A 21,759-nucleotide genomic window follows, 5' to 3' on the forward strand; every position below is an offset into this window, starting at 1 on the left:
GAGTAACCAACCTTCACGATGTTTTCTTGGACGAATCCTCAAGATCGAAATTTATTTTTACAAATATTTTAAACATAGTTTTATACGGTTTTAAATATTTTAAAATATTTTAGAAAGCTATCGTCACGCATTCTAGATCCGAAAGTTTTCATATTTTGGAAAAGGGTGTTGGAAAAATGGGAAGGGCACTTTCTACTTTATATCCATTGGCAAACAAAAACAGTATTATTCCACGGTTTACTACGGTTTTGGAGAGAGTTTCCAACTCTACAAGCATCTTGTAAAACTGGAATCGAGCCAAACCCAGTAATCATAGATTCCGATGATCTTTTGGAAACTCTAGAATTTATTTTGAGGGACAGATAAAAAGACCAACATTACGTAGTTTAGATGTTTTAAATGCGTATATAATAATTCTCAATTCTCATAAATCTTAAAAATGTAAGCTCTATTCTAGGTTAGTTGCAAAAGCGGACAGGAATTAAGAAAATATACGCGCTCCGTCTGCGTGCAGGAGAGTATTAATTATTGTTGTTTATTGAGTATAATACACAAACAATGGTTGGAGCATGGTTAGAGTTGACTTTTACAATGCGTTGATAATGGTATTATTCAACATTATTCTCTCGTTTTCTGAAAGTCACTTTATAAGTCAATGTTTATGTCATTTGGAATGTTTTGTATTCTTGGGGAGTTTTTTTGTCTTCTCAACGCGTTTTTTCTTGTCACAGTTACAAAAGTGAAGATTCAAATAAAGATTATATACTGTATTTAAAAAAAGGTTGTTGTATGTTATTTATCATTGGAGCAAGGTAATTGTCCTGATTGCCTATCTATTGGGTCTCGAGTTTACTCAGGTATGTTGGACTTTGTTGCTACATACTAAATATTATATAGATGTCAATATATATCCCAAATAATAGGACCTTTAGCAAACATTATCTATGGCATTACCTACAAGAGAGTAGCTAATGTGAAACTTATTCTACTTTCTTACTTTTATTCAAGATATCTATACTTACAAATTGAGCCCAGCATACAGGTAGAACATATCGTTTTTTAATGTAGGCCTATAATGTATTATTTCGTATGTAAGTTTTTTTTCAAACAAATTGCACTGTGTTATATTCCTATGTTATAGATAGCCTACAACATGACTGATGACAAGCAAGTTCGTGTTATTCTTTGGTGTATTCCTCGTACGGTGTCAACTGCATTTGAAAAATGTATGAGTAACCTTGACGACGTGCAGATCATAAATGAACCATACGTGTCCGCGTACTTGATTGGACCAGAGATGAAGCAGCCATCAGCAAGTTTTGAAAAAGACTTTCAAGAGAAATTTGTAGCTAAAACAAATGAAATTGACTTGGGATTTGACGCTGGTTGGGATGCAAATATGGCGACATACAAGTTCACAAAAGAGAATCTTTTGGAGGCCGAATATCCAGACAAGAGAATTGTGTTTGTCAAAGATATGTCGTACGGTATCGCATGGAAGCTGCACATGTTACCGGAAGGCTACCGCCATGCATTCTTGATTCGAAATCCAGTAAAAGTTTTCACATCTTGGAAAAAAATTCTAGAAAAAACGGGAAAGGCACTTTCTACTGTATTACCATTGGAAAACAAAGGAAATCTTATTCCAGAAAAGTATTTTTTCGGAGAAAGTTTCCAACTCTACGAGCATCTGGTAAAATCTGGAATCGAACCAAAGCCAGTAATCATAGATTCCGATGATCTTTTGGAAACTCCAGAAATTATTTTGAGAGAGTTTTGTAAACGTACAGGAATTCAGTATAAAGACGAACTGTTGAGTTGGAATGCAGGAGATAGTGTTGTACAGAAATGGAAGTTTTCTGAATTGTTTATGAAAGGCAACCAGTTATGTGGGTATTATGAAGATGCTTTTGCAAGTCAAAATTTTTACAAGGCTCCTCCTCCAGTAGATCAAGCCGATCTCCCAAAAGATGTGAAAATATGTGTGGACGCATCTATGCCGTATTACGAGAAAATGTACGCGCTACGCCTGTGTGCAGAAAAGCAATGATAATTGTGGGTAGTTACAGTATATCAAAAATATACTGAATCACAGCCTATAGAGTATACTTTATAGTAAGCCTACGATTGGCATTAGACTGCATTGTATTTTGACACTTTTTACTGGACACATCCATCGATTATTACTAGATTAATATTCGTATCCCATCATTAGATCATTCATACGATTCCCCAAGAATATTGTTGTGAAACATTAAGTGACGTTTGTCGGCCTCTGATCACCTCATTTTCCCGTTTTCCTTCTCTCCCCCAGCCAAGAGTTTTTCACTTCACTGCATTCAGATTCAGATTCAGATAACATTTATTCAGATAATAATGAATGAACATATAAAATAGAAAAAAGATATTAAAGTGAACATAGATAAACCAGTAATTGGAAGTCATTATTATCATGGATCCCTTCATTGAGCTAACTATGGCCCTGAAGCACGACATATTATGCCTATGATGATAGGAATATAATAAGGGTTTTAGAATAATGCTTAAAACAATTCGAAAAATGTTGAAAAGTACCAACAAATCATCTTTTTACAAATTTTTGAGAAAAAATGCTTCAGAGGAAGGGTTTTGCCTCAATAGATGGAGTAAATTAGAAAGCATTGATGTAGGCGAGACGCGGTTTTTGCAAGTCACGAATGCGAAAGAAGATAACAAAGTTATAACAATATTGTTGTCTCAGGTTATAGAGGCCTAATAATATACATCGATATCTCCATGGTTTATGATTCGTTATCTAACAAATTTATCTATTTAGCCTCGGTTTAAGATAGACGGACTTTCAACTTATTTGATAACTTCAAAAATACGTAGGCTTACATTTACTGGTTCCTCCAGGCATTTACTTGTTTACACATTCACACTGAAAGGACGATCATCGGCCCGGGTCTATAGAACGTTAAGGTATAAGAGTTTACAATTCTAATTAAAGTTGATTACAAATTACAGGTAAAACTTTTACAAAATACTTTATTATTAGGACATCAGATAAAGAACAGAATTACAAAAAGAGCGCTGTTTCGTTTCACCCATTTAGTGCAAAGCTTAGATAGGGCCTACTATTTAAACAGATAAATAATATTGCGCCGCATTTTTTTAAAACTTTGTTCTATATATAAATATTGCAGGCCTATAATATAAATGAAAAATACATCTAAACACTGATTGGGACTATATTGATTAAACTTTAGCCTGAAAGTACTGATATCACGATTTACGTATTCTAAATCCAAGCATGCTGAAACCACTAGGGTGTTCCACTCCTGTACCTACGGTCAGATCATCGAACATGCACGCTCCCCTCGTACCCTGTTAGTATATTCTGAGAGTTGTCTCAGGTATATTTTAACATCTCGCAACGATCTTGAAAAAAAGAAGAAAATTATAATGCCTGAAATTGTAACGGCTTTTTCAAAATAAGCACAAGGGCAGTGTGTTCAAAACATTGTAATGACGGTGTTTAATATTTTTATCGAATGAAAACATAGAGATCATTATTTATACAAATTTCTATACAGGTAAATAATGACTGATGACAAGCAAGTTCGTGTTATTCTTTGGTGTATTCCTCGTACGGTGTCAACTGCGTTTGAAAAATGCATGAGTAACCTTGACGACGTACAGATCATAAATGAACCGTACGTTTCCGCGTACAGCATTGGACCAGAAAAGATACCGACACCAGAAATCTTTCGAGAAGAAGAAGAGAAATTCGTGGCCAAAGCGGAAGACGTTGAGTTGGGATTTGACGCTGGTGGTTGGGATACCAAAAAGGCGACCTATAAGTTCATAAAAGAGAATGTTATGGAGGCCGAATATTCAGACAAGAAAGTTGTGTTTGTCAAAGATATGTCATACGGTATCACATGGAAGCTGCACATGTTGCCGGAAGGCTACCGCCATGCTTTCTTGATCCGAAATCCCGTGAAGGTTTTCACATCTTGGAAGAAACTTCTGAAAAAAATGTTAAAAGAAATGTCTCCTGGATTAGATTTAGTTTTGGAAAACAAAAACAACATTGTCCCAGAGAAATATGCTTTTGGAGAAAGTTTCCAACTCTACGAGCATCTTGTAAAAACCGGAATCGAACCAAACCCAGTAATCATCGATTCTGATGACCTCTTGGAAAACCCGGAATTTGTTTTGAAGGAGTTTTGTAAGCGCACGGGAGTTACGTACAAAGATGAGTTATTGAATTGGAACGCAGGAGATAGCGTTATACAGAAATGGAAGTTTTCGAACACGATAATGCAAGGCAACCAGTTCATGGGTTATTATAAAGAAGCGTTTGCGAGTCAGAAATTTTACAAGGCTCCTCCTCCAGCAGATCGAGCCGATCTACCAGAAGATGTGAATACATGTATTGATGAAGCGATGCCGTATTACGAGAAAATGTACGCGCTACGCCTGCGTGCAGACCAAACAGCTAAATAGTGCCAGAGATATGTGCAAAACAACTGTCATTTACTTTTTAGATTACAATCATACTTCATCATCGCCATACAGCTTTAAAAAAAGCCACCCAATATAAAGAGTGTTCGAACATAATGTACACACGTACGGCGTGATGCTGGAGTATCGTACGTCTTCGCGCGCGTGTGAACTAGGAAGTGGAGTTGCCACGTCCTTGTTACAAAAGTACACATGAGGTACCTAAAGTTTGTTGACCAGATTTAATATTGACAATTGTTTATTGTTCCTTATGTTTAAATAGTATTACTTTGTTATCAGTTAGATACAGTATGAAAGATATAATTAAATGGGTTATCATTATCAACTAGTATTGCAAAACGTCTGTTTATTTAAATTCGAACCATGAACTTTTCGTAAATACAGGGGAGAAGACGGAAGACATAACACAAACGCATGTGTTGTTTGCAAATTGGGCGTTGCCTAATATATGCATGCTGGCAATAAACAAATAAATATTCTTATTTGCTCACGCCGTATACAAGTTTAAAAATACTACTAAATGTAAAAAAATAACTCAATTTGTTATTAAGGCACAATTATTTATTGTATGAAAAATGTAATTCTCTGCAAAACCTGACAGTACAAACATTGATATAAATGATAACAGTAGGCACAAGGAATCAAGTATTTTTAGACGGAACGCGCCATGATGTAGCGCACTGCAAGTGATTTGACCATTGGTCAACTTACTTACGCGTACGTTTTTGCGTGGGAACCAAGCTTGAGTAAAATCTAAATCAATTGTTGTACTGCAATAAAAGCTAAAAAAAAGACAACATTATAGTAATTATAATAAATAATATAGTAATATTAATATAGTAATAAAACACAATATAGAATTGATATGGTGGAATATTCAAAATAAAATATGTAACATGTTCCTATTACAGTATAGTATTTTCTATTTTAATATTTTACAATATGAAAGACTTAAAATAATAGATAAAAATGATTTGCTTATTTATTATATACAAGATTAAGGCACTGAAGAAATTGCATGATATCTAAACGTGTCAATCACAAACAAGGATTATAAGACATCAGTATCAGCACTGACTGGGGGGGGGGGGAGAGAAGAGGTGGGGGGAGAGAAGAGGTGGGGGGGGGGAATGGGTTGGGGTAAGATTTAATTGCTGGTGGACAAACTACAAATATGTTTGGGTCAAACTATTCGAGCACAAAACAGTATAGAGAATGCATAAAAACATATCTGAGTACAAACATAGTTAATATAAGATAAAGTGTAGAGGGGAGAGAAAGAGGGTGAGAGGAAAAAGTTGGGAAGTTGAGGGTGGGGGAGAGAAGAGGTGCAGCACTACCCTTACAAAATTTGTTAAAACATCAGTCACAAAACTCTATAATCATTTAGTATTCATCAAATAGTACTTTACACAATATTATATTCAATTAAACGGCAGTTGTATAAGGAGGAGGTAGGATTTGTTTCAGAAAAAGTGATAAATTCTGACCCCTTAGTCCTTACTGATATTTTATGCAGAATTTAACGAAAACTGTCCAAGCTTTAGGTTTTTACATATGCATAGAGAAATCTCAATTTATTTCTCCATCCTAAATGTAACACGTGTGAAATTAACAAAATATTATTAAACATTGTTGACAAAAACAAGTTTTAAAAAAGAGAAAGAATATTATAGTAAACATACAATGAGAAATTTGTTGAAAGTATGTAATGAAAATATATTCTAAAATAATCACATCTTTATTTTCTTATATACAAAATATATTAGTTTTCTATTTAAAACCATTAATGCACCATATACTATGAAAGCCTAAGGGATCCCAACGATACCTCTATGAATGACTAAACCCAGCTACATATTCCTACATATTTAACATTAGACTCAAATTTGTCATCAAACAAAAGTACACAATGGTTGATAGTACTGTGTACAAATGAACTGTCACCAAAACAAAATAGTCACTTATAGAGGTCAAAGGTAACTAGGTGTGACGTCCAGCTGCTGGTTGGATATTCTGATTTGCAACTCTCTTTTTTGACATGTGTCCTTTCTTAACTCCATGCTTGCTACGTTTTTCTTTTTGCTTCAGTGTAGCGTTTTGATATTTTTGCAGTAGGAACCGTTTGTCTTTTCCTTCCTAAAAAGTTCAAGGAGAAAATATACTTAGGATTTGAACATAAAACCTTAGGAATGTAGGCAAATATAAAACAGGCAAGTCAAGCGGCCGAGCAGGTTAGGTAGGGTGTCGTAACCCATAGCTATAATATCAGCACAGGTTGAAGACACTCCTCATTCTGGTGGTAGAGTAAAGGCCAACTCACACAGCGTCGTACGACAAGGAAAATTAAACAATTTTCCCGGCGACCTAAAAACTATGTCCGACACTATCTCAAAAGACTTGTATTGTCGGAATTCAACTCAGACAGCACTGATGAGTCAAGACGTTTCGTCGGACCTCGTCATACGATGCTGTCTGAGTTGGCCGTAAGTGTATACTAGATAAAAACTTTAAACTGTAGTATCAGTGTGCAAGAAACCCTTTCTTACTTTTACCCTGGCTACATCTCAGCCTGTCTAAAGAGAGACTGAGAGACCTAAGATTAAAGCCAATGACAAGATGGATATAATACAAATACTAAACAAACTCCCAACTTTTATTCAAGTGTATACTGTATCTATACTGTGAATATATGATTGGTTGTTCTGTCAGTTAGTCCTATAAACATACTGTATTGTAATGTATTGTATACGTACCAGTGTTATTTGTTGTTTAAGTTGTCTCACCATTTCTTTCCGTCCTTTCAGTACAGCCCTATAGTAATATACCATCAACCTGTAGAAACGACAAGGGCATAATTACAGCTGTAATAAAATGATATTCGACAATGGGATATGGTAAAATGTGATTGAATCACACTCGGATATGACAATTTACTTACTGCCTCGTTCTTCAGATGAGACATTAAGCAGATGTTATGTTCTTTATTATTTTTAGATAAAAATGCTTAGTACTGAATTCACCACCAGATAAAATGAGCAAGAAAGATTGGTCGTCTAAATCTATAATCGTGTGTTTTATTCTACCAAAAGTAAGACATTTTAGTACATTTTTATGTATAACAAAGATTTCTTTTTGTAAAAACCAAAAAATTATAAGCGAACTTACAGAAAGAAATCTTTGTAATACCTATTGTAAAACCAGATGAAATCTTTCCTACATTTTAATGCTCTATAGTTTTTATGTTTTTTGAAAGAATTTACCAAAATAAACATAGTAAAAATATTACTTACATCAAAAGTGTTAAGACAGCGGCAACGACTCCCGGCGCTGTAATTATCCCTACAAACGTTGTAAAAACTTCGGCAGACTCAAACTTTCCGCTGATTACTTCAAAGGTACTACTATTTACGCCGCGAAACGGCCCGCAATTTTCCGATGGTGTAATCCTAGAGAAAATCATTTTTTTTTTAAACAAAACCAATACACAGAATATGATAAAATGTTGTAGTATAAACTAGATTGAAAAAACAAAATAAAATAACTTACTTGGCCACACTGTAGCTTACACAAATTAAACACACTAGATACATTGCTAGAAGGACAAACATAAATGCAGTACGAGTACGGCCGAGTCGCCATGGTTTCAACGATGGTTTACAGTTGTATAAAACGCTTAACTGAAGAACAAATAAGAAGATATCAATACTAAAATATGTTTCAATTGCACTATATAATAATGACACAATGGATGTAATAGTATAATTAATAAAATATGTGTGCCCCACTGGTACCAAATGAGTTCTATGTATACCATAGCATATTATTATTAACGATATTATCACTCTAAAATATAGGTGCTCTACTGGTACCAAATGGGTTCTATGTATACCATAGCATATTATTATTATCATCATCAATATTATCACTCCAAAATATAGGTGCTCCACTGGTACCAAATTGGTTCTATGTACATCATAGTATACTATGATTAACAATATTATCACTCCAAAATCTGGGTGCTCCACTGGAACCAAATTGGTTCTAAGTATACCATAGCATATTATTATTATCATCATCATCAATATTATCAATCCAAAATCTGGGTGCTCCACTGGTACCAAATGGGTTCTATGTATACCATAGCATATTATTATTATCATCATCAATATTATCACTCCAAAATATAGGTGCTCCACTGGTACCAAATTGGTTCTATGTACACCATAGTATACTATGATTAACAATATTATCACTCCAAAATCTGGGTGCTCCACTGGAACCACATTGGTTCTAAGTATACCATAGCATATTATTATTATCATCATCATCAATATTATCAATCCAAAATCTGGGTGCTCCACTGGTACCAAATTGGTTCTATGTATACCATAGTATAATATGATTAACAATATTATCACTCCAAAATCTGGGTGCTCCACTGGAACCAAATTGGTTCTATGTATACCATAGTATACAATGATTAACAATATTATTACTCCAAAATATGGGTGCTCCACTGGAACCAAATTGGTTCTATGTATACCATAGTATACTATGATTAACAATATTATCACTCCAAAATCTGGGTGCTCCACTGGAGCCAAATTGGTTCTATGTATACCATAGTATACTATGATTAACAATATTATCACTCCAAAATCTGGGTGCTCCACTGGAACCAAATTGGTTCTATGTATATCAATTCTATTAATATTCACCTTTTTAACATAAAAAAGTACAAAGAGTTTAAAAATACAAATGATCATAAGAAGTGGTGCATAGTACATTCCAATCCTGAAATAAAGCAACAAAAACACTGATTAAATATGATAGGAAATTCATTCAGAGGCAAACAAACAATCTACAGACTAAACATTAGTTAAGACTAAAGAGAAATCTTAAGCTCTGTCTACACTATAAAACTTTAGGTGACAAATAATGTGATGTGCCATATATGGACACCATGACATCATATCACTACCATATTTGGGCACATAACACATTTTTTGTCAAACTAATTTGATAGTATAAGTGTAGACAGGGCTCCAACTGCAGGTAGATGTTAATTTAAAATCAATTTTATTTGCCTAAATATGTTTCTAATATTAACAGCATTGTATACACACCATGTAAATGTCTGCGCCTGAATCAGTTCTAGTGTATTGCGGGCAATATCAAACTCCGGTGAAGCAAAATTCCGGCAAAAATAATCTTTACCTATCCTGAAATATAAGAAATATAGATAAAAAAAGTAGCAAATGATGATTATTTTAAAGAACAAACTGGATACTGCAGTAACTAGCAAACTGGATACTGCAGTAACTAGCAAACTGGATACTACAGTAATTATTTTAAAAAAGTTGGTACTTACTTTCTACCAAACTCAAGAAAGAATGTGGAGAGTGCTTGAACAATGAAATCTATAATGACCAGTTTGTATATTTCGGCCCCAAGAAATGTCTCCCAGCACTAAAAAAAATAGAAATAAATGTATGAATCACAGCTATCAAATAATACAACTACCAGGCAAACCTCTAATAGCTATGTTACCTGGCACAATTTAGACACTCTATTAAACACCTTGTGTGGGGTGAGCCTAAATAGAAATAGTTTTTATTAAGATTTTAACTAGCCTGTTAGTGGCGATGATTCGCTGTTGGTCTGGAATAAAATAAAGAAAAAAGAAATAAAAAGTACTGGGTCTGGGGGTCAATTTAAGATCTGGATTATAAAAAAATGTAGGTCCTACTTTATATAAAATAAATTTAGATAAAATGAATACACATCAATAAATTAAATTAAAAAAGAAACTTACATCTGTTGAATCTACTAACGATATCAAGTAGTAAAACAAGGTCACCAGAACAGCAATTTTCATGACCACAGTTCTGAAAACAAAAACAATTTATTTTGGACACTAAATCATAGCTTTTAAAATTCATGATCATTCCTTAAGGTCAATTTACACAGACAAGTGGTAACGGTAATAAAAATATAGAATCTATGTTCCTTATGACCATTTGCACACAACGCAGCTTTCATTCAGGATAGATAGAGATTCTTCAGACTTTTTCATTTACCGTTACCAATCATGTCTGTGTAAATTGGATTTTAGGCTAAGTTAACTATAAAGTTGGATATCAGAAATGGCGAGGACTGGATTTTTTTTTTTTAGTTAAAAAATGTTCATGTGAAAAACTAAAGCTTTATTTATCAAGGAAGTTCTTTTTATCTTATATGAATCAATTTCATGAGAGAAAAAAATTGAATCATTGATTTTTTGCTAAGCATACTTGTCAAATCACAGCACACTAGGATTGGTAAATTAGTTTTTTATTTTTTAAACCATCAAACTCTACTAATGTATATCAAGTGTACTAACCTGCCTAATGCAATGTATAGCTGTATTCTAGGACTTCTGTAGCCTTCAAACGAGCCAAGAACACTGAACATATACGGAAGTATCAAGTTATATCCGCTAATCAATAACGGCACTGCTAATTTCTCTATTAAAATTGGGTCGTCACCCGGCTGGCAATAAAAAAAAAATAGAGAGGCTTAAAATAAATAACACAAATAATTTATGCTGGATGTATTTTAGTCTCACCTACACAATTATTAGTTTCATGTTGTCAACTCTTATTCTAGATTAATCAACCTTAACATTCTAATTTGTCTGGTGTGAACACCTTATTCAGGAATAGTCTGGAGTGAACCACCTTTATTCTAATTAATGGTTTTACCGCCCTTTACCATGATTAGTCTGGTGTGAAAATCTCACTGATTAGTGGTGTTAACTCCCCCTTTATCCTGACTTTTATCTGGTGTGAACACCTTATCATGATTAGTCAAGTGTATGCTATTCTAGTTAGTCACCTTTCCAATGACATCTTCCTCATAAATATAATAGATTAAATAACAAGCAGAACCAATGACAGTCAGTACTAGTAGATTGGTAAAGAGTCGCAAGCAGATTAAGCGGAGTTGATCGGTACATGACCGCTCTGCTTTTTTATGATGAACACTGAGTTGTTCCTGAATAAAAACAATAATCAATCATTGATGATTTCATGATTAATATACAGTCAAGAAATGTGATAAGTGTTATAAGTACTACAAGTCATATTTACCAATAACACATGAAATATGAAGTATTTCACTTAAGTCAGTGAATGTTTAAGCATTTCCCTGCTCTCAAGTATTCACTTAGATAGCAGAATATTTTTTTGGTGAATGGCAACTGGTACTTTTTTAATCTGGTTACAAATAGCAATCATAAATATTTATTTATACCTGCCATAAATGAGTAAAATAAAACACACACAGAGCTAAACTTACCCCAAGTTCTAAGAAAATACTCTTATGCTTAAGTTGAGCTGAGCTGGCCGACACCAGGTTATAGTCCCAGCCACATAGTACCTTAGTTGTGTAGTAGTTATATTGCCTGTCTCCCACTGTGAAGTAGGAACGGTATGCAGCAGACATTCTGATAAAATAAAATATCAACATTAGTTTTTTATTCAACCACTAGAAATGTACTCTTAACAGGTAAAGTGTATTTCCTGTGGTGTAACACACACCTGAGGCCCCTGGTTTAGGGACCTTAAGTGGCTTTCCAACACTGGAGGCCTTGGCTGTTTCTAGCTGGACCCTGTAAGCTCCCCGACTTAGTCAGTGAGCGCTCATACCATTTACACCACTGTGTATTTGCTCTAAACATGGTTAGACTATTTGTACACCAATCTCTGCTAATGATTGCTACCATAATATACATGTGTATGGTAGCAGTCTAGGTTGTAGACAGAATTAATCTTTATACAGTAATAACAACAATATTTTGGCCGTAAGGAAGAATACTATGTACTTACCCTTGAGCAAGAACCAAAAGGATAACTAAAAAATAACTGGCACTGGTAAATAAATACGCTAACGTCATGTCATATTTGTCTCCTATTATATTGTTTGTGTAGTAGCCCATATAAAGTTCGGTGTTACTCAGCCACCCCTAAAAAATGAATGGTAGATGCTAAAATCAAGCAATAACTGTTGTCAACAGTATTAATAGAGCAGGTTCATTTTACAAGTATATTTTCTTCTAATTGCATTAAACTATTCATCAAGATGGAACTGTATTTTCGTCCCCAAGTTTAAAGTCTTACACAGTACCAGATCATTTTGAATTTTGAAAGTTTCTGTGTTCCACTTGCTTGCTTTATTGTGAGATTGTATGATATTTTTCAACCCTGCTGTTTGAAAATAACAACATATTCACATACCTCTCCAGTCAGGATATCTTGTGCTTGAAATTTAGTATGATTTACAGAAGGGCTAGCTTCATAAATAAGTTGAGGTATAGTGATGAAGCAGAAGCTCAATAGCAACACTGGTATGTTCCACAATAACAGCCACCGTAATAATATAAAATATGACACGACACCACTGCCAAAATTACCCTCTATCTTTTTCAGTGAACCTTCCCATAAGCTGAGTGAATAGAATGCATCCCTTACTCTACTCTTGAAACGATCCCATTGCTTTGTTTAAAAAAAGGTCAAAGGTAATTACTTTTCAATAAAATTCACAAAAAAAACAGTAAACTCGCACATAGTTAAATTAGAAAAGGTATTTTAAAGAATAAAAAAAAATGGTTTTCCATGTGGTTTTGAGAAGAGTTGAATGTACAGTATTTAATAAAATGTATAAGCTCTAACAAATAACATTGATAAAGTGGTTCTTTCTCTTTCTCAGATTTCCTCATCTTAACCATTTAAAAATTAATTTCCAGTATTATTATAGTATATTATTATATTTAGACTATACCTGTCAAAAAATAATTGCATGGTCATGTTTACAAATAACTTATTAATTATAAGTTTCGAGGGTGCCAATGATCAGCTTTGCTCGGATGGGCTACCCTCATGAAATATGGTTCAATAAAAAAAAATAAAAAAATGATATCATATAGTTTTGACCTGTCTTAAAGTACAAAAGGATTCCTTACCAACAGTACAGAGTACCGCCATACAGTACAGCAGTTTAAAGACTGTTGTTTGCTTGTCTTCTTCTTTTTTAATGATTCCTCTTCAACCCTTGACCTAATAGAAATAATCAAATTCAGTATTGGCAGTGATGCCTACTTCTAAAGCAAAGTTTGACAAAAAAAAATGTGATGTGCCCAAATATGGTAGTGATATGCCAAAATATGGTAGTGATATAACATCATCATGTCCATATATGGGCACATCATATTTTTTTGTCACATAAGACAGAGCTTTAGTTGTGCTGGGTAAAGGTTTACAATTCTTGCACCAAGTGTATATATATTATTTTATATCTTATTTACTTCACCCATCTTAAATGTTCACTTAAAAGAAAACTCTACACTACACAACTCTTTAAAACCGATGGTACACATGAAGGACATTTTTTCATTCTGGATGGCTATACTAAAAAGATCTATAGTGTAAACAGGGCTTTAATTTAAAGCAGAATTTCGGGCTAAAGACCATACTCACCTAATATGCCTCTTTGCTTCCATACTACTAGACAGTCCTTTGACCGTCTCGCGTCGGAAAAGTTGACCTTTTCTAGAACCGTCTACTTTATCATTACCTAGCATCCGTTCGATCACCTCTTCCGTTGCCTCTTGCCCTCTCTTGCCTCTGATCGTCTTAAAACCATTTTTTCCACTTTTTCGATTGCGTACCCACGAATGCGATGACTGAACCCGTGCTAAACTGCCAGCTATGAAAATCAAACATAGAACAAATGTATGAATAACAAAGCATGTGTGGCTTACAAATTCTAGGCATAATGTCAAACTCATAGTTAGGCTGAGGGGGTGCCTAGTTACAGTAGGTCTATTTAACATCACTTTCATTGCTGGTCTCTGGTTTGAAAAGGCCACAAAAGGTGCTATGGGCTTTTATTTCACTCATAGAGTAACTTGTGAATGCTTTGCTATTATTATTATTATTATCTTCTTATATCTTCTAAAAATTAAAAAAAGTACCTAATTGCCTAGATGGTAACATATTCAGAATACTGTTAGGGTCTTCCAGTGAGGCTGCGGTAAACTCTCTCCTCGCGATCTCATCGTCGCTGTCACTTTGTGAGTTATATTCATCGCTAGAAACATCCTCGTTTATATCTCTGTCATTACCCACATCAACGAATATATGTTGCGCATCACCATTTTCATCATACCCCTGGTTAGCTAGAAAATAATTAAAATAAATAATTATAATAGAACAGTAACATTTTTATTTATTAAATATATATATTATTTTATATATAGATTAATTACTATGAAAAAAATAGATAATTAGGGCTAATTAGCTAAATTGGTGGTAGTTGTGCACTGAACCGTGAAAGACCATAGGTTTTCTTTGGTCCACGGTTCGAATCCCATCACCGCTCTCCATGTTTTCAAAGTTGCGGTTTGGATTACATGATAAAAGAAAATGTGATGTGCCCATATATGGAGATGATGATGTCATATCACTACTATATTTGGGAATATCACACTTTTTTGTCAAACTAGTTTGATAGTGTAGACAGAGCTTTATAAGGCTATCTGTGTGTAACACCAAAATAAGAACAACATACTATAATCCATTGGTATATCTTGAACACGTGCATGAGGCCCTAGCCTGTGTGAATATCTAGACACTGGTTGATTTTGATATATTTCACCTGAGGCTTCTGGGTACATATCCATCCCATAGCCTGGCTGTATTTCTAACTCTAGATCCTCCTCTTCATCATAATAGTGGGAGGAACGGGGGCGGTGGTTCGCCATGTTTGAAATCTGTGCCTCGAATCAATAACAAATATCTGGAAGTAGATTAAAATAAATCAGTGTAGTGTATTCATATTTCTATTGTTGAATATTATATTGTCCCATATAAAAATACGATGCCAGCAGCCAGTATGTATCGTTCCTTTTAAACCTTTTATTACATTTTTACACTTACTACCATGCCAGTATGTCTTGTACTGTTCAATTGTTCAGACAGCGATTTCACCTAAAGTATTGACACCTTTCATTATCAATTATCACGGAATTACAATGAATCAGACATGCTTTGTTTAATTAGATAAAAATAAATTACACTTTGAACTGATATGATACTTATTATTGTTTAATATCCGTTACATTTTTAATGGATGATATTGTGTTTACATATCACTCACCAAACACTGTGGCTATTGTCTATAAAACAATTCAGAGTCTCTGATCAAGCAATTTATTTCCAACAGGGAAGCAGTACTCTTACAGTAATGCAATTTACTGCAGAAAGTAGAGCTACAGTATACAGTTTATGCTGTATTGTGTATGTATGTATGACAAAACTTTGGTAATGATAGGTTTCAAGTCTACAAAGGGCAGAGGTGCGCACATTAACCAGTCAGTTGGTCCACTCAGACTAATGGAGTACTTAATGCCCTTTACCTTTCAATTGACTTATGCAAGCAATAACATACCAGTATCCCGAAAAGATTCATTGGGTATGCTCAGCAGAGTTTACATCAAACATGAGCTCATTTAACAGTTGGTCAACCACCACCATAAACCATTAGCAACAATTGCATATTGACAATGAATTTTACATTATTATGCAAAATCACTTCTTACTTACTCTCATTCAACAATAAAACAGGTCATCTAGTTCAAAGACTGAATCACTAACTAATTTTGGTTGACTCTGGTACAGTATGGTATGGTATGATGTCTAGCAGCAATAAACATTATGTAGTATTATGTAACCACATCATAGCACCTAAATATTATTAATTTAACCTAACCTTCTACCAGTACACTACAGTATCCCATATATGATGAAGATGCTGTCAGAAGACTCGATACTGCAATATGTTTATTGTCACTAGACATGATACTGCTCATGTACCAGGTACTAATTTTGTGCAATACAATACAAATTATTAATACTGTACACTGATAGAGTATGTAAATTGATACTACTATCAAGTTCTGTAATAAGGAAGAAAATTGAACATAATAACGCTGAAATTGAAATGACCTTCATTATTACTACGACAAGATACTATAATATATTGTATATATTGCACAGAATTAGTACAAAGTGATTGTATCATTGAATAATTCATTCAAGGACAAATTAACATTAACACACAATTATTGCTAATTTAAAATTATAATGAATTCTAAACATTGCTTAGTTCATTTACAGCATGTTTTAATCTGTTATAATTATTTCTTTTGAATCTACCCCTAGCCATCATGGTCTAGAGGTATGAATGCCAGGCTAGTGATCTGGAGGTCGTGGGTTCAAGTCCCACCCGAGGATTACTTGCAAATTTGTTCGCAAGTATTCTCAATGTATAAAGTACAAATTACGTCAGAGTAGGGCAAAAAACATCTGACCAATTACTCAACACCTTGACGCAAAGCTACTCCACAATAGTTATACTGTAAACAATTACAATATTTCTTATTTAGCAAAATAATAATAATTTATTTTTCCATAACCTAAAATTTTGCAATTTCTAATATCTATGTACAGCCCCCTTTGGCTCTACAATTTACAATAGATAAGGGTTTATATAAAGGGTATGACTACACATTTTTAAAAAGGGAAATTAAGCACATTGTTTGTTTCTCCTTTAAGTAAACAACAGCAGTACCAAGGGTCGATTTGTACAGTGTTGAATAAATATAATCCAATATACTTAGTGGGTATCAATCACAAGTTGGGACATCATTTTACCAAATGTTGAATAATTGTTATTCTCTTGGTAAACAAAGATTTTTTAACCTTAACATTGGAGTTACTGTCTGATTGACATTGGAAACTAAAATTACGGCAGATCTCCTATTATACAGTAGCTTTGTTCCCACTAGGGGATGCAGCGCAAGGACGTAGACGCAAAGCAAGCAAGTCGACCAATGACAAGCGACTGTTCGAATGTGAACGCTTGTGATTGGTCAATTTTGGTTGCGTCTCTAGTGGGAAACAAGTTCAAGGGGGACACCGTCAGGACAGGATAATAATGATGAGAGCTAGCCGGAGTGTTAAAACACACAATTCCCCTTGTTTATTTCGTGGGAAAATGTTCCCTTAATAGGAATCCCAAAGGAGAGGCTCTACTGTATCTTGTTTTATCCATTTGCCATCCATTTTTCGTAATCTTTTTCGTACTGCATGAACAGGCCTGGTCTTTTGAGGGGTGGGAGTGGGATCACTCAGCTACAGTAACATGCATGTAGAAAACAGGGCCTACATAAATAAGGCAGGGCTTTGATCGCAAAGTGTTTAGAATTCTCTTCGCATCTACTGTTGTATACCCTCCTACTTACTGTAATATTACAAAAGGTCTTTTAAATCCATTATGAAAATGGTTTGATTGCTTTTAATGCATGAACTTTACTCTGGATAGTTATTATGAGAAGAACATACAGTACTGTACATTAATTACAATAACATATACTTCACATCAAAATTTAAAAGTGTTAAATTAATACTAAGCTATCAAAAAGACGTAAATTGTAAATCAAGATTACAAAGAAAATTAATATAGCATTTAGCAATATAAAAAAATTAGTCAGTAATTCTATCAATTCAATAGTCAGAAATGGTATCATTTTGTAGATAAAACATTTTCTATTTTTACTTTTATAATATTACACTGGCTACTTCAAGGATTAGTTACAAAAGATTAAGCATACCGTATACCTAATTGACTGTGACTGAACAAAACTACAGTAGTAGTCCTAAACACCCTGAATAAGCCTTTATGATGTGTTCAGGCGTATACAGAAAATATACAAAAGAATTCAGTGATTAACAATGATTCTGGTATTTTTGCCCACAGTGTTCGGATTTACTTGATACGTTCACTCCCATTATTTTGGTTATGGTTGTAGGTCATATGTGACTGTACTTTGAATAACAATAATGCAAAAACATTTTCAGAATTCATTCTATTATATAATATCATAAAGTAAACACTATTATTATAAGAGACAAAAGTTACACCATGGAGGAAGTAATACAGTAAACAGTACAGCACTGGTAGGTTTTTGTGGAAAGATTTTAGATGGGATGAAAACAGAGAATTTCACCCTCCATGGTTAAAGCCCCCTTCCCTACGTTTTTTAGATCTAATTTAAGATCACAAACTATATTTAATGTAAAAATAAAACTATATGGTCCTATTGCGATAACTTTTTTTGTCTTTAAACGGTTAAAAATGTGAAAAATAAGTCGATTCTAATAATTATAGCGGCCCGCTATAAATCCCAAAATGCATTGCGCGCGGATTGATATTTTTGTTTTTCACCTGTAATTCGCCAACTTTTCGATCGATCGTGAGGCCAAAACAAATGAAAGACTCCTAACTTTTCAGCGAAAATACCGGGTTTTCCCCAATTTGTATCAACGGAGTCTGGCAAAAATAGAAAGACAATTAATACAGCAACTATACAACGTCAGGCTAGGTATATAGCTAGCGTACGATGTTCGTACGTTACCGATGTTTACCAGCTAGGCCTACAAAACTAAGCCTAGCTAGGCTAGGCCTAAGACCGTCCACGAGAGGTCGATCGCCGCGAGCTACTTAGGTAGTGCATTGTTTCTCACTTTTTATCATAATTTACCATAAAACGTACATTTAAGACAAGGAATGACATGGTTTAATGTTTTTAAAGTGATATATATGTATTATTTTCCAAAAAACGTCCAAAATTGCAGGGAAGGGGTCTTTAATCTGTGTGTCTGGAACGGAATACTGTTTTATTTTCAACTACTTTAATTAATAGTTATGATAAAATAATGACATTTTTTATTGCAATCCTATACATATACAAAAAATAATACAATAATACAATACATAAAATGAAGTTGAAAATTTAATCCCTGTGTGCCCTTAATAGGGATCCCAAAGGAGAAGCTATATTGTGTCTTGTTTCATCCCGTTGCCATCCATTTTTAGTCTCGACTCTACAGCTCACTATGTCAGTCGGTTGGTCGTTCAGGAAACACTAACTCAATAATTATAAATAATACTGTATAATATAAATTGAGGTTGATTTAAAATTCATAGAAACAATCAATAAAAAACAATAAAATTTATATATACAGTAAAAGGATGTGTATAAAAATCTCAATATTTTACAGTATATTAATGGATTAAAAGGTGCTATTATTATTATTATTTGTATAATGTAAAGAGGGACTACAGCGACAAGCCTATCGGGACTTTTGTAGTCTCTCGACTATATATATTATATTCCAACCATTGTTAATGTTACGATATAATATTTTTGGTCAATAAATGTTTCTTGAAAAAAAAAATAAATAAAAAATAATAATAAACAACCATAATTCAGGCAGCATTATAAATTAAAATATTTAACATCAATAATTTGTGATTTTAAATGTACCAACAAATACAATGTACAGTATTCATCTTAATTTTCTGTAAAAAAGATACTCCATTCTTTAATGCGACGTTTTATTTGTACTAATTTCAATTAACCTATTTTTAATACTATTTTATTTATCATTTTCATTTTTATGTTGTAAAGTATACTCTCTTTAAACTATCTTATCTCGGAGTTATTCCTTTGAATTGAAACTCTTTAAAAATCTGTTTTCAGCAAGTCTAGCACTTTTATACAGTATAGAAAGAATTTGGGACATTTTGGACCAAAGAATAAGGACGTCTGGTTTTTTTAACCACAATGTAAATATTTTTAAAATAAAATAGATGTCCTTTTATGTGTTTGACATTCGCCATTGAGTTAACAATACTGGATTACATAATGTAATATAACAAACATTGATACAATATGGTAGCATATAAAGACCCTACAGGCAGGATTTACTGTTTTTGTATAAACACAAAATGTTGTAAAGAGGTAATATATAGTAACAGTATACTACAGTAATAAGCTAACAGTAGAAAGTTTACGTAACAACAGCACAAGAATAACGGTTTTTTCACATGGTGAAATATTCTTTTAAAATCATTAATAAAATCATGTAACTAATGCTATTGTATTAAAAAAATGTCTTTTATTTTTAGATAAGCACTAGGTCTAATTTAAAAGTAATTTACTTCATGAATCTTACTTAGTCACTTGATTTAATTTGCACGTACACACATTATTAGTCATCCAGGCTTAGCCTAGAGTGTTCACGAGAATGGGTATTTAACATGTTATTCGCAATTTGAATGATTTGTGCAATTTGAAATTGATCAAGGGATTTTCTTGAGCAGAGCAAAGCATTGAACTGTTATTTTAAACTGTTGTATATATTTGTGTTTTTTTCATTTTTACACTTTAGGGGGTCAGAGAGTCACTCGATAGTGTTTTGTTTCACTTTTTGACAATCCCGTGTCTACCCCCTAAAGTGCTCTGTACCTTGTGATTTTTATTATTTTTAAAAGACGACATAAATCATTAAAGGAAATGAATAAAAATACTCAATTCAAATTTTCAAATTCATATTATTTATAAATAAACTGTTATAAATACAGACCAGTGCCTATGTAGGTTCTTCTAGCTAGGCCTCTAGGCCAAAAAGAATACAACTATTTAGGCCTAATACTATGTTTTAAACATGGAGGTATATTACATCCATGGTTTTAAACGAGAAATTTGACGGCAAAATTAGGCCTTTTTGCTAACATAAAAACTTTCAGAGTAGCCGCGATCCTCTCGCCCCACAGCGTCCATGGATGGGTGGTGGTTAATGATAAACATTACCGACGTAGGCCTAGGCCTACTACCTAGAGTGCGACCGGATCGGAGAGACTAGGCCTAGCTAATTAGGCCTATTATACAGCGGGCAAAAGCAAAAGCGACACACACAAGTACTAATAAATAGCTAGGCTAGGCCTATACCTCCACACACACGTCGTCCCTATGCCTAGAGTAGATTCGGCGCTAATTAATACCACTACTGATAAACAATTAACAAGTAAGTAACACCCGCTTACCTTTTATAACTTTAAAAGTTATGATAATTAATCTAAGCCTGGGCCTAGCAAGGCCCCCTTCTTCACACACTCCACGATTTTATTTGGTACCTAAAAAACGGATGTTGACGAATTTGTCATCGCCGCGCCGCCGTCTCGATCTCAGACAACCCGTTAGGGGGCGCTGTTTATATTTTGTTGCTCAACATGTGTTAAAAAACTTCTGTTGTACGTATTTAATTCCGATATCATCTGGTTGGATGTGGGAATTAATGCTTT

At 33.8% G+C, this 21,759-nt stretch overlaps 3 protein-coding genes across 3 annotated transcripts; 2 read left to right on the forward strand and 1 right to left on the reverse strand.

Annotated features, from left to right (window-relative positions):
• Positions 1-1,153: 1,153 nt before the first annotated feature.
• On the forward strand, positions 1,154-2,050 carry LOC144839250 (uncharacterized). Its single transcript, XM_078694566.1, has one exon. It carries the CDS (start codon positions 1,154-1,156, stop codon positions 2,048-2,050), a length of 897 nt encoding a protein of 298 aa, XP_078550692.1.
• Positions 2,051-3,582: 1,532 nt separating this feature from the next.
• LOC144839251 (uncharacterized) lies at positions 3,583-4,491 on the forward strand. The gene has a single exon (XM_078694567.1). It carries the CDS (start codon positions 3,583-3,585, stop codon positions 4,489-4,491), a length of 909 nt encoding a protein of 302 aa, XP_078550693.1.
• A 557-nt stretch (positions 4,492-5,048) lies between these two features.
• LOC144840991 (transmembrane channel-like protein 7) lies at positions 5,049-21,626 on the reverse strand. Its single transcript, XM_078697109.1, has 18 exons — positions 21,502-21,626; positions 15,121-15,348; positions 14,525-14,728; positions 14,028-14,256; positions 13,514-13,607; positions 12,789-13,046; positions 12,381-12,517; positions 11,851-11,998; positions 11,389-11,547; positions 10,895-11,043; positions 10,328-10,400; positions 9,884-9,981; positions 9,639-9,734; positions 9,231-9,306; positions 8,059-8,189; positions 7,803-7,958; positions 7,266-7,344; positions 5,049-6,648 (listed from the first exon to the last, which is right to left on the reverse strand). The coding sequence occupies exons 2-18, from the start codon at positions 15,311-15,313 to the stop codon at positions 6,493-6,495; spliced, it is 2,436 nt and encodes an 811-aa protein (XP_078553235.1). The 5' UTR covers positions 15,314-15,348; positions 21,502-21,626; the 3' UTR covers positions 5,049-6,492.
• Positions 21,627-21,759: the final 133 nt, after the last annotated feature.

The sequence above is a fragment of the Antedon bifida genome, chromosome 4 (assembly GCF_963402885.1).
Source record: "Antedon bifida chromosome 4, ecAntBifi1.1, whole genome shotgun sequence".
NCBI lineage: Eukaryota > Metazoa > Echinodermata > Crinoidea > Comatulida > Antedonidae > Antedon > Antedon bifida.